The 16,253-nt window shown below is 48.8% G+C and overlaps 1 protein-coding gene across 2 annotated transcripts in view; it reads left to right on the top strand.

The window, feature by feature from the left end:
* Window positions 1-16,253, top strand: part of LOC310855423 (poliovirus receptor homolog) — a 143,171-nt gene that overhangs the window by 53,156 nt on the left and 73,762 nt on the right. Inside the window, exons 4-7 of one of the 2 annotated variants that reach the window (XM_083760423.1) lie at window positions 1,732-2,025; window positions 2,644-2,761; window positions 4,034-4,182; window positions 15,250-15,992. In XM_083760423.1, the coding sequence (XP_083616549.1) occupies window positions 1,732-2,025; window positions 2,644-2,761; window positions 4,034-4,182; window positions 15,250-15,884 (1,196 nt within the window). In that variant the 3' untranslated portion in view covers window positions 15,885-15,992. Of the gene's footprint in view, window positions 1-1,731; window positions 2,026-2,643; window positions 2,762-4,033; window positions 4,183-15,249; window positions 15,993-16,253 lie in introns of those variants that run through there. The other variant, XM_083760424.1, reaches the window with a different exon arrangement.

The following is a 16,253-nucleotide window of genomic DNA, read 5'->3' as shown; positions in this document are numbered from 1 at the left end:
TGTGACCTTGCATCTCTATCCCTGGCCTCATCCCCCTCAGGAAAGGTATTGATCTGGGCTGCTTGTCATGCCTGGTGTCAGTGCTATGTCCTCTGCCCACACGCGCACACATGCACGTGCACGCACTCGCCACCTCCACATAGTCTCCCTCTATGTGGGCAGTGAGAGAAGGAGACAGGCAGAGGGAGAGAGAGACTGTGAGAGGGACGAGTTATGAGAGGGAGCGAAAGAGGCATGCAGAGAGAAGGATGAGCAGAGAGACAGAAATATGGATGTGGAGAAAGAGAGACACACTTGCAGAGAGAGGGGTCAGGCAGACAGAGATGGTCAGTGAGGGAGAGAGAGCAGGAGGGATTATGTGTGACAGATCATGCAGTGATTTAGGGTTGGGGACGAGAGGGGAAAAAGTAGCCCTCGCTGAGAAGTATAATTGTTTATCAATGACCGCTGCCGCCAGAGACAGAGAGGGGGAATTGATTGAAAGGCGAAGGGGTGACACACTGGAGATTTAAGGTTTGGTTAGTGTTTGCACTGGGCCAGTGGTCATAATTGTTTATCAATGTCCGAGAGGGAGGGGGAGAGAGAGAGAGGGTGGAGGGAGAGAGGAAGGAGGGAGAGGGGGAGAATGGGAAAGAGTGACAGAGTGGAAATGGAGAGAGCGAAAGTGGTTGTGGGGGTGGGTGGTGGGCGAAGTGTGTTTTGAGGCAGATATTTTGGATTTTCCATGAGACCAGACGAGATGATTCAAATCGCTTATCGATAATGGTGCGCATTATCCTGTTCCTTTTCTGGTTTCTCTCCTCTCTCTCTCTCTCTCTCTCTCTCTGTTGTTTCCTCTCTCGTTTTCTCTAACTCTGGCTTTGTTTTCCTCTTCATCCTGTAATCTTTCTTCTCTGTCACTGTCTAACCACCGCCTGCTTAATCTCTTCCTTTTCTCCCCTCTGTCCATTTGTCTCCCTGCTCCATTTGGTTGTACTCATTATCTGTGGGTGCTCTTGCTATTTGTTCTTCTTTACTTGGTGGTTGTTGTGCCTAGTGGTGGGTGTGCAAGAAGACTAGGCGGGCTTTGTGTGGAGTTCTCAATTACGTTTTGCTTTTTTCTCGCTGTGTTCTTGTGAGATGTTTTGTTTCATTCAATTTCGGTTAAAATTACTGCATGCTTTATTTGACTAATATACATTTGCTTTGCCGAGGCTTTGCAAAATACTTTCATAGCTGAGCAATCACGCCATGCACGCATACGGCATTATAAAAAATATTACATAAACACATATCCCCTCCTTACACACAAAGGCTGATGCCTGCTGTGTAATAATTCTGAAATTGAGATTGATTTAGTAAAAAGGCAAACGCACAGTCCATGTATAATTATAAACGCATAATTAAATATTATCATGAGGGATAATCACATTTATGTTATATTAACATTAAAAGTGGGAAAGCATCAGTGTCATTTTAGGTCTTCGTATCTGCTATTTTTGGACATTTTAGCAAGGTGTGAGTGAGAACTACGGATTTTAGAAGGCCTCAGGTCTTTTATGAACCCATTAAAACTGCATTGCGAGCTCCTACATCTGCTATTTTTTTATATATATATATATATATATTTTGTTAAAGCTGTGTGAGAAAGTGTGAAAACTACTGATTGATTTTAGAAGGCATTTATACAATGTTAATTATGGTTTTATGAACGTTTCTTTTTTTTGTCCCTCCCTCCCTCCCTCCGTCCAGCCAAGCCCCACAACACCGCCTCCACGGTGACCGTGGTGGCGGGGGAGAAGCTGTCGGTGGTGGCCCGCTGCGAGTCGGCCGAGGGGCGCCCGTCCGCCACCATCTCCTGGGTGACCACGGCCGGCGGCAACGCCACCACCAAGTCCACGGCGGGCGCCGACAACACGGTGACGGTGACCAGCGAGTACAAGCTGGTTCCCCGGGCCGCCGACAACGGCAAGGACATCAGCTGCGTGGTGTCGCACCGCACGCTGACCAAGCCCGAGAGCTTTAAGATGAAGCTGGCCGTGGAGTGTAAGGGAACGCACGCACGCACGCACGCACACAGAGACGAATGTATTGATGGCACGCACGCACGCACACACACACAGAGACGAATGTATTGATGGCACGCACGCATGCACACACAAATGGAACGGGCAGCACTTCCATGTTGTGCCTTTTAAAGATCCATTTCCTTCCGTGTGTTTGTGGCAGAAGAAAGATGACATCCATGGTCAGACACTATGACACGGGTTTAGTGTATTGGTTTTATTTGTGTTGTGTCGGGGACCGTGCAGAAAATGCATGAAAGCCAAACAAACAGAAAATACCCATGCATGCACGCGCGTGCACACACACACACACACACACACACACACACACACACACACACACACACACACACTGTAGTCTTTGCCTTTTATATTTTCACATGCTAGCCTTTTTGCAAATATTCCATATACAAAAAGCAAATTTTCTCTCGACCCACATACTCTATGTACTCTAACCCAAATACTCAATGTACTGTAACCCACATAGTCAATGTACTGCGACCCACATACTCGATGTACTGTAACCACCAAAATGGCCTATATTCAATGTAGTGTAACCCAATTATTTATTTTCTCCCCCCCCCCCTCCTCCCTCTAGTCCCCCCTCAGGTGTCAATCACGGGCTATGACAGCAACTGGTACGTGGGTCGTACCAACGTGGTGCTCACGTGCCAGGCCACCGGGAACCCCATCCCCACCGTGGTCACATGGAAGACGTGAGTAACAAGGACACCTTCAAACGCTCAGAAAAAAAGGGGGGGGAGGGGGGTTCACAGTTCATTTCAATTCATAATGATGATCATATCAGAGGATTTAAGAGGCGCGATTAGGCTGCTAATCTGTGCTCTGACAAACAACAGATGAGCGTTTGATAAAGAATAATGATGAGGGGTAGAGGAGAAAACAAGTTTCATATTAAAGGTCAGGAGAACGTTGTCATCATCTTCCATGGCTGCCATGTCCCCCAGGTGGTACAAACGAGCTGCTATGCTAACGTTCTTCCGTCTTCTCTGACCCTCTCTGTCAGTCTCTCTCTCACTCAGTTTCCTTCTCTCTCTCTCTGTCTCTTGCACTCAGTGTTCTAGTATCCACTCTACCTGTCGTTTCAAGTTTTATTGGCATGAACGCTATATGAACTATAACGCCAAAGCATCAATCTCTCTCTCACGCGCTCTCTTTTTCCCATGTACTGTACACTGAACAGTACCCCAGCTCTATTAGAGCAGTTAGTGCTGCTTCCCTGATGATGGCGATCACACTGTATAATGTCTCCTAATGGACTCAAGATTTAACCCAAGAATAATAATGGCCACCTTTCTCGCTCTCACTTATCCCTTTTCATGCATTAGCCCAGCTACTGTATATGACAAAATATGAAAAGGGCAAAGTTTGGCACTTTTTTGTGCGTGTTAATAGCCGGGACGATGTTCCTTGGCTTACACAGTATGCTGAATTACTGAAGGTCTTCTAAAGCTGTGTTTCTGAATCGTTTTGTGCCAGCAAAGATTTGAGTTACAGTGAAATTGAGAAACCATTCGGTCTCCCTCTTATCGGGGAGACCAAACTATTTCACGTCAAGGAACCCAGAAATTATATGTAGGCCTAAATTGGCTGCCGACCCCCATCTGAAAATCTGTTGTTTCAGGGACCCCCCCCAGAAGCAAAGATTTCAGTTAAAAAACTTAAAAACGTTCCCTCTGAAAGAATAGAGATTTGTGCCACATTTTCACGATTTTTCAAAAGATTGCAGGTCTACAAGCACTCTGTGCTGTGCTATGAGCTTGTAGATCTGCTATTTTTCAATAGCTAAAGTATAACACCAACAGGGGTTCCCGTCCAGAATGGGTTAAAGCGGGTTCAGGTGACGCAGCGCATTAGCAGTCAATGCGATCCCGGCCAAAAAACTCATAAGTAACTCATCATAATGCTAATATTCTTTATTTTTTTCTTTCTTTCTTTCATGCTCTTGTGTGTGTGTTTGTGTGTAGTCTGACAGGGGAGATACCAGACACTGTGGTCATAGACCAGAACAAGTTGACAGTGCTGAAGGTGGACGAAGCCGTTAACAACACCTTTGTCTGCGAGGTCAAGAACCGTCTGGGAATCGGCAAGGACCAGGTCACCGCCGTGGTCAGAGGTAGGTGGCTCTACGCACACACACACGCGCACACGCACACACACACACACACACACACACACACACACACACACACACACACACACGCACACGCACACGCACACGCACACGCACACGCACACGCACACACACACACACACACACACACATAGTTAATCAGGCCTGGGTCAAATAATTAGCATTCTCATTACATTAAGCTATAAAGCTTATTATCCATGCAGGGCCAAAGGGTGTCTTTAACAAGGAAACACACTTTTCTTTTGCTCAATGTCTCAAAGGTATAAATATAATATATAAAAGTTAACAATGGAAATGAGAAATGTGCTATTATTGCAGTCTCACAGAAAAAACCTTACATTATACAAAAGGAGCAATCAAATAATCGGTTTAGAGACCATAGTTAATTTCGTGCAGCGCTTCCTGCCAGCGTGTTGTCAGATCCAGCTGTCTTGAACCTCATGTAAATTTTATGTTCATAAAAGCGAGGCCCGAAAATAAAATGCTTCCAGCGCTCATAATGTACCGAATGCACGTAAGTAATCTTACGTTATGAAAATTAGGTTCAATGACTCGCTAGAAATCTCGAATTGATCAAGGCAGCCAGCCGTGAATAGCGGCTGATTACCGCTCGTCATCTGAATGGGATGCAGCCCGGGGGCGGGGGGGGGGGGGGGGGGGTAGGGGGGCAGACCTTCATACATAAATTAGCCACATATATATATATATATATATATATATATATATATATAACCGTATATCATTATAGGCAAAGCTTTCCAAAAATAATGACAACGCCATTAAAAAAAAAAAATTAAAATCTCGTTCGCCATTGAGCCCAAAACTAACAGACACCGGCCAGCAGGGTTAACCTGGCAGCAGACGACGGGCGGGGCTTTATGGACGGTCACAGAGCGAGTTTACAGGATGTTTTGGCAACCACACGGAAGTGTTTTCAGGGCAATGCTTTCTGCATTCCTGTGATTTCACCGCTCTCCCACAGCGACATGGTAATCTCCACCCATCTGGTGCTCAAAGTAAATTACAAATACAATTAGCAAGTACACAGTAAACTCCTTAGTGTTCATTTAAATATCAGAACCCAATTTTAAATGTTTACACCCTCAAAGGGGTGGGGGGTGGTGGGCGATGGTGACCCAGGCTGTCCATGAAGATGTCATTTTTGTGCCCACAGTAAATGCCACAGTACAGTCGTCTAAACTAGACTGTTACGCCACGGTATACACACACACACACACACACACACACACACACTATACACCCTGGGTGTGCGTTGCTGTTACTTCCTCTCTTTTGTCACGCCTGGCTGGTTTCATACAGTACATTATCATTGTTCCCACACACCTGCTGAATGTCCACACACACACAGACACTTTTTCGGTGCTAAGGGCTGTAGGGTTAGGGTTAGTGGGTCTAGCTGCTCTGTCCCGTGTGTGTGTGTGGGTGCGCGCGCATGTGTGAGAGCGCGTGTGTGTGTGAGAGCATGTGTGTACTGTGTGTGTGCACGCATGCATTAAAAAATGATGATGAAGGCATTCTTTTGGGGCTTCCCTCCTTGGGACATCTCCTCTGAATTCCTGTACTCTGTCCTGTTTGGAATGCACTTCCCTCTGAGCTTCCTTCTCTTCACCGCTTGCTCCAAGGTTTGCTACATTTGTAGTACATTAGCTCAGTTTCCCACCGATCACGTTGGAGCGCTTTGTTGTAGCCTTTAAGTTTTTCTAAATATTTTCGCTTCTCTTTCTTGTGGTGCTCAAAGGCAAAAGAGTTGGATCTGATCTGATAACAAGGGAGAGATTGTTGAAGGAGGTCAGTCACAGTAGCCCTCTGCCTTTACTGATGTGATTATTCACAGGAGGAAGTGAGGTGGGAGCGGGTGGGGGGGGGGGGGTGGTGACTCGGCAGACTACCCGATAAGGCTGCAATCACTGCTAATGATACGTTGGTTGCCCGATCGAGTTGTTGACTTTAAAGTGAAGTGGAGGGTGTGTGTGTGTGTGTGTGTGTGTGTGTGTGTGTGTGTACATACGAGTGAGATATGTGGATCCACATTGCGTTTGTGCATGTGTGTCTGTGAGTAGGCGCACCACGATTGAGTGTTTGTGTTAGCGTGCCAGCCAGCGAACGCTTGTTATGCACGACTGTGGGCAATCATGATTCACCCACCATGCATTAGTCTATACGTGTAAGCAAGAACGGGTGAGTGTGTGGGGAGTGTGATTGTCAGAGGGAGGCGGACAGAAAGCAAAGGAGAGTACGTGTGCGTGCCTGCGTGCGTGCATGTGTGCGTGCGTGCTCTCCCTCCGGTCACGCCACTCCGAGCTTCGCAGGACGTTCCGGCGAGTTGACTCAGCCAGATCGGCGCCTGTTTAAGTGCGGATCGCTCCCTCCTCCTCCCGTCTGTTCCTCCCGCCATCAATCTCCCTCCCTCTCCCCCATCAATCTCGCTCCATCCCCTGCATCAATCTCACACCATCCCTCCATGCTTATGCTCAGTGGCCTCTGTTCCACCTCCACAACCGCCTCGTAAAAAAGGCATCCTCCATATCGTCCCCCCCTCCTCAGCCTCCTTATCATCCATCTGCCTCCTTCCGCACTGCACTGGAATGAACTTCACTGGAAGTTACTTTGTTTGTGCTGATGGCGCTTTCCTTCCAGTCCCCTTGTGGTTATCCACTGTTACCAACCAAACCAACCAACCAACAGCATTCCTTATTTGTCGCTGCTGCTCGTCTGGGGCTGATCTCATGCTGTGCACCAGGCTAACCGCTAACTGCTGTAGCATAAAGGATGTAACCCCCCCCACACACACACACACACACACACCCTCACATACACACACACACACACACACACACACACACACACACACACACACACACACACACACACACACACACACACACACACACACACACACACACACACACACACACACACACACACACACACACACACACACACATCCACACATACACGCACACTCCTGCGGTGCCGATGGGGGGAGTTTAGGCACTTTTTAAGGAGGCTAAATCAGAACTTGCATGAGAGCCAAGCTCAGACCCAGAGAGGCGGATGAATGGATGGATTCAGGGGCAGAAGGAAGAGTGGATGCTTGCTGATGGCACATTTCTCATGGGACAGTGTCCTCTCTCGTCTCTCCTCTCTCGCTCGCTGCAAAGCCAGTTTTCTCTGGTGCTGTGTGTGTGTGTGTATTTGATTTAACTGCATGCCACTGTGTGTGAGTGCGTGTGGGGAATTTTACGTTTTTAGCAAAACTACTGTGTGTGCGTGCACGACTGAGCCCATGTATGAGTGTTCCTCTGGGTGTGTCTAAGTGCCTGTGGGTTTGTGTGCGTGCGCGTGTGCAAGCGTACAATGTGTGTAAGTGTCCAAACCTCTCTTGAGCGGATCAGTCAGCCTGTGCTGTTTCAGCTCCTGGCTGAGTCTCTCTGTCTGTCTGTCTCTCTCTCTCTCTCTCTCTCTCTCTCTCTCTCTCTCCTCCATCTTGCGTTCCATGTCTCTATAGGTTCATGTCTTTTCTTTTCTCCCTTCCCTCTGCCAAGTCCTGTCCACCACTTTATGGTCTGTCATCATTTTCTTTCTTTTCTCTCTCTCTCTCTCTCCCTATGCTCCTGTTGTCGGATGACCCCCTCGCGTGACGTCTCACTCACTGTCGTGGGGTGATGCAAACGAGTACCAAGAAACATGTTCATTTATGGATGGATTGATTGATTGAATACTTTATTAACAAATAACAGTTTGCCAGAAACAATAGCACTGAAGTACAGTTCAATACAAAATGATGCTAAAAGGATTAAACCCAAGAAAGCACTATGGCTTGTTTCCACCGGGGTCCTGTATACAATTCATCGAAACATTTACATACATATTCTCCTGGCCTCATGAGACGGGCTTTGATGCTGAAAGCAGGCAAACATGAGATTGTGCAGATCAACCAAATCGATTTTTTCCCAAAATGGGTTTTGTTTCTTTATTTATTTTCAGTTTGAAGAAACCACTCAGTATAACAGGCAGCAATTTGGGATCACATTGTGATGACGGCTCTTTGATGGGCTTCTTGATTTGAGGTGTAACGACATTCAAACAGATGTAGCTTCTTAACCCGTTTAGACCGGAGGACGATTCTACAAATGACTTCTAAATCAGGGGTTCTCAACCCGTGGGTCGTCAAATTATGTTGGGGGGGCGGGGTCCCCCCAAATTATTATTTTAATTTTTTAACTAAATGGCTGGAAAATGGAAATGTGTTTATTAGTATTTATCTTTATTTATGGTGTATTGTCTCTATTATTAAGGTCGGGAGGGTTGTGGGGCGGGGGTCCAGAGACATGGCCAAAGCATTTCCGGGGGTCATGACAGTTTTCGGAAAAACCTCAAGTTTCTATGTCAGTGGTTCTCAAACATTTTCATGCCAAGGACCCCCAGAAAAGGATATGTAATTGGCCGCCGACCCCCATCTGAAAATGTTGTTGCAGGGACCTCCCAGAAGCAACGATATGAGTTAAAAACGTTCGCTGTGAAAGTGCCGCGCAACGAGCTTGTAGATCTGCTATTTTTCAATAGCTAAACTTTAAGTATAACATGATTAAAACACCTAAAGGGGTTCCTGCCCTGAATGGTTAAACTGTTTTCTGACACATCATTTGACAGCTTACAAACTGCAGTTTCATAATCCGTAAAATAAGTGAAACATGACCGTGTTTTGCACATTCTGTCTAGGAATTTCAAATCTGATTAGGAAAAAGAATCTGTTTCCATGTGTGTTTTTATTTATTTATTTCTATTCGAATCGGCCCAAAATAGGATTTGGGCTGGCAGTCTGAACACGGCGTAAAAGAAAGCGAGTGGAAAGAGATTGAGAGTGATTGGATGATGTTGTGGGTGCTGAGAGACAATTTGTAGTGAGAGAAATGTTACATGAAAGACATGATAGTGTGTGTGTGTGTGTGTGTGTGTGTGTGTGTGTGTGTGTGTGTGTGTGTGTGTGTACGTGCGGCTAAGAGGGGGTGACAGGCGTGAAATGGCCAGCACCTGCTCCGTGGCAGGTCCCTGCTCCCCTCTACCTTATGGCTGTATCACACACGCAATTATGTGTGCACACCCACACACTATAGAGGTGACTGTGTCTCTCTCTCTCTCTCTGTCTATTTGTGTCCACTGCCGCCCAGTTTTGTCCTGAGAACCTCTTTCTTTTTTTTCCTACCCATCTCTCTCTTCTTGCGTAGTCAACCTCTCTCTCTCTGGCCGGCCGTCTGTGCAGGTGTATTTGCATATATATATATACTCATTCATAATCTCTGTATGTCGGAGGGGGGCTCATCTCCCTTCCTTCTCACACAGGAGACACCGCCTGGTCTCTCTCTCTCTACCGGCGTGTCATTCTCTCCCCTTCAGTCTCTCCTGTTTCTGTCACTCCATCTCCACTTCCCTTTCTCTCTCCATCATTCTCTGTCTCTCTTCCGTCATCCCTCAGCTGTCCCTCAGACTCTCTCTTTCTCTCTCCCCCCTCTCTATCTCTCCTTAAATGCAGACAGCTCTCATTAATTTCAACTGAACCCCCTCCATCCATCTATCCATCCCTCTCTCCCTCCAGTCAGCACCCTCCGAGGGGCCTAACCCAGATTTTCTCTGTCTCCAACCCCCCAGCCCCCATCTCGCCACTCTCCCCTTTTAGAGAGGGGGTACCTAACATCCTCCCACACGCCAGTCTATTTGAGGCTGGTGTAAGCCCACGACTAGTGTAATAGGAACTGGGGTTTCTGGGGCCAGACTTTACGAGCGATGGGTTGCTGCAATACTGTACACTTGAGAGAGAGAGAGAGTTATAAAGGTGTTTTGTTCAGCAGAATTTGACCCATGTGCATCCGTATACAAGGTGTAACAATAAAGAAACCTTGAACCAGGCAGTGAATAGAATGTATCTCCTTCCAGTCACTGTGCTGATCATCTCTGAGCATTTCAGAGTGCACACGAGTCTCCTTGTTGCCGTGTCCATCTGTCTGAGACCGTTTGTGTGCACAAGTCCATCTGCTTGTCAGAGAGATTGGGTGTATGTCTTGTCTTGCCGTCCATCCATCCATCTGTGTGCGTGCGTATGTGTGCATGTGCGTGCGTGTGCCTGTGTATCCATGCAAGATCTGTCTGATCTGATGGAACCAAGTCCTTCTGGCCTACTACTGGGCCACATTAACACACACACATGCGCATGCGCAGCCTGTTCAATCACTTGACATACTAACAGAGGCCCTGCTAATGCCTAAGTGTTTCGTACCGAAAATAGCAGATGTATACATATTCATATTATAAGGGCTATGCTCTATGTACAGCTCAACCCTGCAACCACCCCCGCACTTCCACACCACAACGTGTGACCATAGACCACTGGTGGTGTGTGTGTGTGTGTGTGTGCGCCTGCCTGCCTGCCTATGACGAAGCTCGCATGCATGTCTCGGAGAGGCTGCAGCAGTGTTTACTTCCGCCCCATCTCTCTCATTACTCGCGGTCACTTGCAGCTCACGGTATTGCATGATGCCACTTTATAAAAAGCTTATGTCGCTGCTGCTTTTTTGGCTCCGCTCCGTCGGGGCTGATAGAGGCAGCGGTATGGGGTGGGGTTCGGGTTGGAGAGTGGGGAGTTTTAGTCATACATTTTAGCTTTCTTGGAGCCTCCGGTGTTCTCCAAGCATTCAATTTGAGCATGCATATTACATGGGGGTGCCTTTTTTGTAGCTGCTGTAGCTCGTGAGTAAGCACTCTTTCACTCAGACTTGTGTGCTCCTTTGCGAAAGCCCGGCTCCCCTAATAGATTCCAGTGGTGCATTGTTAAGCTGCATCGAGGTCTGGGTGTGTAGGGATCTGGAGGGGCTCGTTCTCGGCCCCTGCTGTGAACTGTTATGCACCACAAATTGGAATAAATCATTCAGTAGCGTGTCTGTTTAAAAAGGACAGGACACCCATGGGGGGGGGGGGGGGGGGGGATCCACACTGCACTGCAGATTAGCAATCTGCAATGACTGTTTTTTTTGTGTGTTTTTAAAGTGCAAGGATTATGACCAGGGGTTTGTTTTCATATCAGAAAAAATTATATCCATAAAGTGGAATGGAATATGACCTATACTTCTGTACCAATATGTAAAGATTATCCACTACGTCGTCCACGCCTCACATGTTTGCTTCTCTTTGCAGCTCTCTAAGGCATGTGAAGGAAATGGATTCGACAGGAATATGATTAACCTTTATAACGCACCTGCTAGCTTTCATCCAAAGACATTTTTTAGTCACTCTCCTTGTCCTTTTTTGTAACCCAGCGGGGCAGCAGTTTTTGCTGCGGGGAAACGCTTTGCCGTGTCACCGTGTGTCGACGTCCCAGTGGAGGCCCCCGGAGGTGCTAATGCATTTCCTGTGTTCCTGTTAGCAGTGGGACATGTGGGGACACACCCCCCGGTCGTCATGTCTGTGAATAGGAAGCGTTTAGCGCCAAGTCACGAGAGAAGACGGGAAAGATGTGCAGAAGGAAGCTTGGGAGGGAAGAAGGAGAGACAAAACGGAGAGAGTTATTGTGGGATGAAAGGGAACAAGGCGTACGACGAGGAACGAGAGGGGGAATAATATGTTAGAGAGGAGTGAAGGGAAAGTAATGCTTTGAGAGGAGGGGGCGCAGATAGAGGAAGGGAATGAAAAGCGAGGGGAATTCAGGATAAAGAATGGAGGGGGGAGAGAGGGCGCACATACTCAGACAACACAGTCTTCATTCAGACATGAATATGTTTAAGTGTGTGGGGAGCAGGAAAAAGAAAATTGCAGCATGACAGGAAATACAATGGCAAAATGGGCGACATGGTAGGTAAAATGGCTTTGGAGGTGACGAGAAGAGAGCGAGAGAGAGCGGAGGGCGAGTCAGCGGGATAGCATACTCCTTCCTTTGACAAGAAGCCGTGTTAGAGCCGTAATTCTGTCAGAGGCCCTGCAGTCAAAGCTACTTAACAGGAAGTCGGAGCACCTTGGATATCGTTATCGTACAGGGTACCGAATATATGACAAGCGACGACAGAGCAGCAACGTGACATTCGAACACATTTAGAGGAACACATTTAGAGGCTGCGTTTCCTCAGTCGAGTCTCCTGCAGCTGCTGGCAGGGAAGCTATAGGTAGGGGAAAGCGAAGAAGAAGAAGAGGCATGCTGGGATCGGTTTTCGCAACGGGCCATATTGTCAACTTGGGCTTTCATGGTCCCAATGCCTATCAAACTGAACACAAAGCCACAGCCAGACACCATGTGTTACAATTTAGGCATTTAGCAGATGCTCTTAATCCAGAGAGATTTTCAATAAGCGAGAACGACATGACCACATGGTAATGAATGAAATACATAGAAAGTCATCAAGGATCATAAGCAAGCTAAGAACCTAACATACGTCTAACAGTAGAATATCTGTACAATGACACTGAGTATACGCTATAGAGTGCTGCAATTTACAATTTAGGCATTTAGCAGGCGCTCTTGATCCACATAAATGTAGCCTTTGCATACGCCTGTAAGGTCGTCAAGGCTAGTGCAAGTGCTGCGGGCTAAAATGGAGTCTGAAGAGGTGAGTTTTCAGACTATGGTGGAAGATTGCGAGTGAGTCTGCAGTTCTGATTGCAATGGGAAGTTCATTCCATAGTTTTGGAGCCAGAAGAGAGAAGAGTCTGGGCCGCGTGGAGCGCTGTCCCAGGTGTTTTAATGAAGGTTCTGCCAGCCCAACTGTGCTGGCTGATCTGTTCAGCGGATGCGTTAGTTATTTTGTCACAGTCCATGGTTGGTTGTTCGAAATTTAAGTTAAAGTGAACAGATTTCCAGCGCAGTGAGCCATGAACCGGCTACAAGCCAAGGATTCCTGGACTCGTAATAAATAACAAACTCGGCCTCTCCTGAGACCCAGGCTTATTAAAACATATTAGCATCCTTGTCATGTAGCGACCCAATAGAAACAGGCATGCAGCACATTTCAGTTTTAAGAGCCCACTGTGCCAGCGCTACGATATAATAGGATGTTCATTGCTTCCTTTCTCTATCTATCCGCCTCAGCCTTGACATGCATGACTTGGTATTCACACAATTCACACTCGGAAGACATATTATCTCTGTTAAATCATGTATTCAACTTCTTTTTTTTTTTTAACAGAACAATATGAGGTTTTCATCATGTGCAATGATGTTGAGTAAGTTAACTGCAACAATGCTGCATTGACTGCATAGTAAGACAGGAGGGTAGGCAGATGGGAGATTCAGAGCTCACAGTACCAACACTGGTGGGGCTGGCTTGTCATGTGGGACCTCTGTGCAACCCCGATTTAGACATTCCCTGTATCCCTGGAGTCTGCAACACAAGCAGGGATGCGCAGCACACACACACACACACACACACACACACACACACACACGCCCACGCAGTACGCATGCACAATCCTTGGCAAAACGATAGTGGATAGTAAAGGCCTAGTTTTTCTGGTTCCCTCCCAGCATGCTCTGTTCTCCCACATGAATGATACTTTTGGATATAATTGCCATGAAAAGGCTTTTTGGCTAAAGCCAAATGGCCTTAAATGACTTGCTATTCCTGTGTGTGCATCCATGTACAATATTTGCGTGTGTGCGTGCACGCGGCATGTGTGCGCATGTGTTTTAGTGTCCGTTTTAGTCTGGAACATGACTCAGTGGTAACACACACACACACACACACACGCAAACACACAAGCAAATTGCTGTCTCGTGGCCATATGGAAGTGCGACAACAAATTGAACTGCTACCTCCTGCGGGGAGACGGGTGGGAGTCTGTCCCCTGCTCGCTAATACATTGCGCCGAGGAAGTCATATCCCGTCGCGTGGCTTCGACACTCCCCCACCTTCCTCCGCCATCCCTCCATCATCTGCCTCCTTCCATCCGTCCTCCTCCTCCTCTCTTCCGTTTTTTCCCTCCTCCTGGCTCCTCCTAACCCTCCCAGAGTCACACCGTTGCTCCACAGAGCTTGGAGGTGGTTGGGCTGAAGGACAAAGTTGGCTGTGGTTTGTGCTTTGGCAGTGAGGAAGTGGGCTGTGTGTCTGGGACATACGCTGGTTGTGTGAATTGGGGGCATCCTTGCTGGGGGAAGGGTGTGGGGGTGTGTGTGTGTGTGTGTGTGTGTGGGCCAGTGTTGGCTGAAGATGCTGTTGTGACGTGGCTGACTGTGAGAATGGGAACAGGAGCAGCTCTGAGAGGGGAAGGGGGGGGGGGAGAGTCAGTGCAGCTTGAAGCTCAGCACACACATGTACACACACATGGGGCGGGGGGGGACACTCGTGTACACATTCGCACATTGCCATGCGCACTGACACACACACACACACACATGCAGGTAGGCACACGCACGCATTGTCGCATACTTTTGTGACACCTCAGCGTTTTTTCACACTTGACTGAATACAGCACCACTGACATCAGCCACCCCCTCTCTTTCTCTCTCTCTCTCCTTCTACTTGTCCTCCCCCTCTGTCACTCACTTTCTCCTCTACTGTACTCTCTTCCTGATCTCCCCTCTCCCGCTGGTCCCTCTCCCTTTTCTCGTTCACTCTTTTTCCTTGACTTTGCCCTTTCCCATGTATGTGTGCCCTTTCCCTCTGTATGCTGTCTTCATCATCCTCTTTCTCTACCAATGTGTCTCTCTCTCTCTCCGTCTGTCGCTCACACATCTCCTGTTTCACCATCATGTTCCCTTTTCTCACACTCGCTCCATCTCTCCCTCCTCACTTTCCTTCTCTCTTCTATCCATCCCAATGTCAACACTTCTCCTTTCCTCACTCCTGCCTTGCTTTTCTCACCTCCTTATCCTGGTGTTCCCTTCATCCTTCTCTTGACCTTTCTCTCTCTCTCTCCCTGCCTGACTGTCTGCCTATGTCTTTATCTTCCTCACACGGTTCTCACCCCCGCCCTCTCTCTCTCTTCCATCTGTCTGTCTCTCTCCTATCTCTCTCTCTCCTCTCCCTGTGCCTTCACCTCCACACACAGAACCCACAGTGAGCCCCTCCAACGCGGGCGTGGTGGTGGGCGCCGTCATCGGCTGCCTGCTGGCTCTCCTGCTGGTGGCGGCGCTGATCGCCGTGCTGGTGACCCGCAGCCGCCGGCAGCAGCAGCAGCAGCAGCAGGGCGGCTACCGCGGCGGCGCCAGCGACCTCAAGTCGCGGTTCTTCGGCGGCGGCAAGAAGACCAGCAAGAACGGCACGGGGGGAGCGGGCGGCGGCGGCGGCAACAACAACGGCCCCATCTACGTGTACAGCGAGGGCGCGGCCGACAAGAACAACCACCACAGCCAGCCCCTCACGGCGGGGGGCGGCGCCGGGACGGGGGGGGTGCCGGGCGCCGCCGCCGTCACGCCCACGGCCCAGGACATCCTGCTGAGCAACGAGCTGGACGAGGCGGAGAGGAGGAAGTTCGACGAGCTGGAGCTGGAGGACGAGGAGGCGCCGGAGGAGAGGTACGACCACTTCGGCGGCGGCGGCGCGGGCCTGGGCGTCGGGGCGCAGCCCATCCTGCAGCTCCGCCCGCCCCACGACCAGGAGGACATGATGGGGGGCTACCTGGACGACGACATGGAGTCCCAGAGGGACGGCTCCGTCATCTCACGGACCGCTGTCTACGTGTGAGAGAGTGAGAGAGGAGGAGAGAAGTGTGGTGGAGGAAAGATGGAGGGTTTCCTCCTCCCTGATGTGGATTTGAAGGTGTGTGCAGGGTGAGGAGGTGGAGATGCGGGGGGAGGGGGGTCATCCCTCCCCCCCCCCCCGTCCTATGCGGAGAGGATAAAAGAATATTGCGTTTATTTTTTGGGAAACAAAATTTAATTGAAAATCTATGAACTGCGACGGCACAGCCCCCACACGCCACCCCCCCCCCCCCCCCCCCCCCCCCTGCAGACTGAACAGTGACGTTTGAGATAAGAAGGTTGGTTGGTTGGTTGGGGGGGGGGGGGATCAAATTGACAACAGTATGGCGACCCTATACGTCCCTGTACCGTA

The sequence above is a fragment of the Protomyctophum parallelum genome (genome assembly GCF_964188405.1).
Source record: "Protomyctophum parallelum genome assembly, chromosome: 3".
NCBI lineage: Eukaryota > Metazoa > Chordata > Actinopteri > Myctophiformes > Myctophidae > Protomyctophum > Protomyctophum parallelum.
Note: the sequence above shows the minus strand (reverse complement) of the source record. Positions and strands in the feature narration are given on the sequence as shown.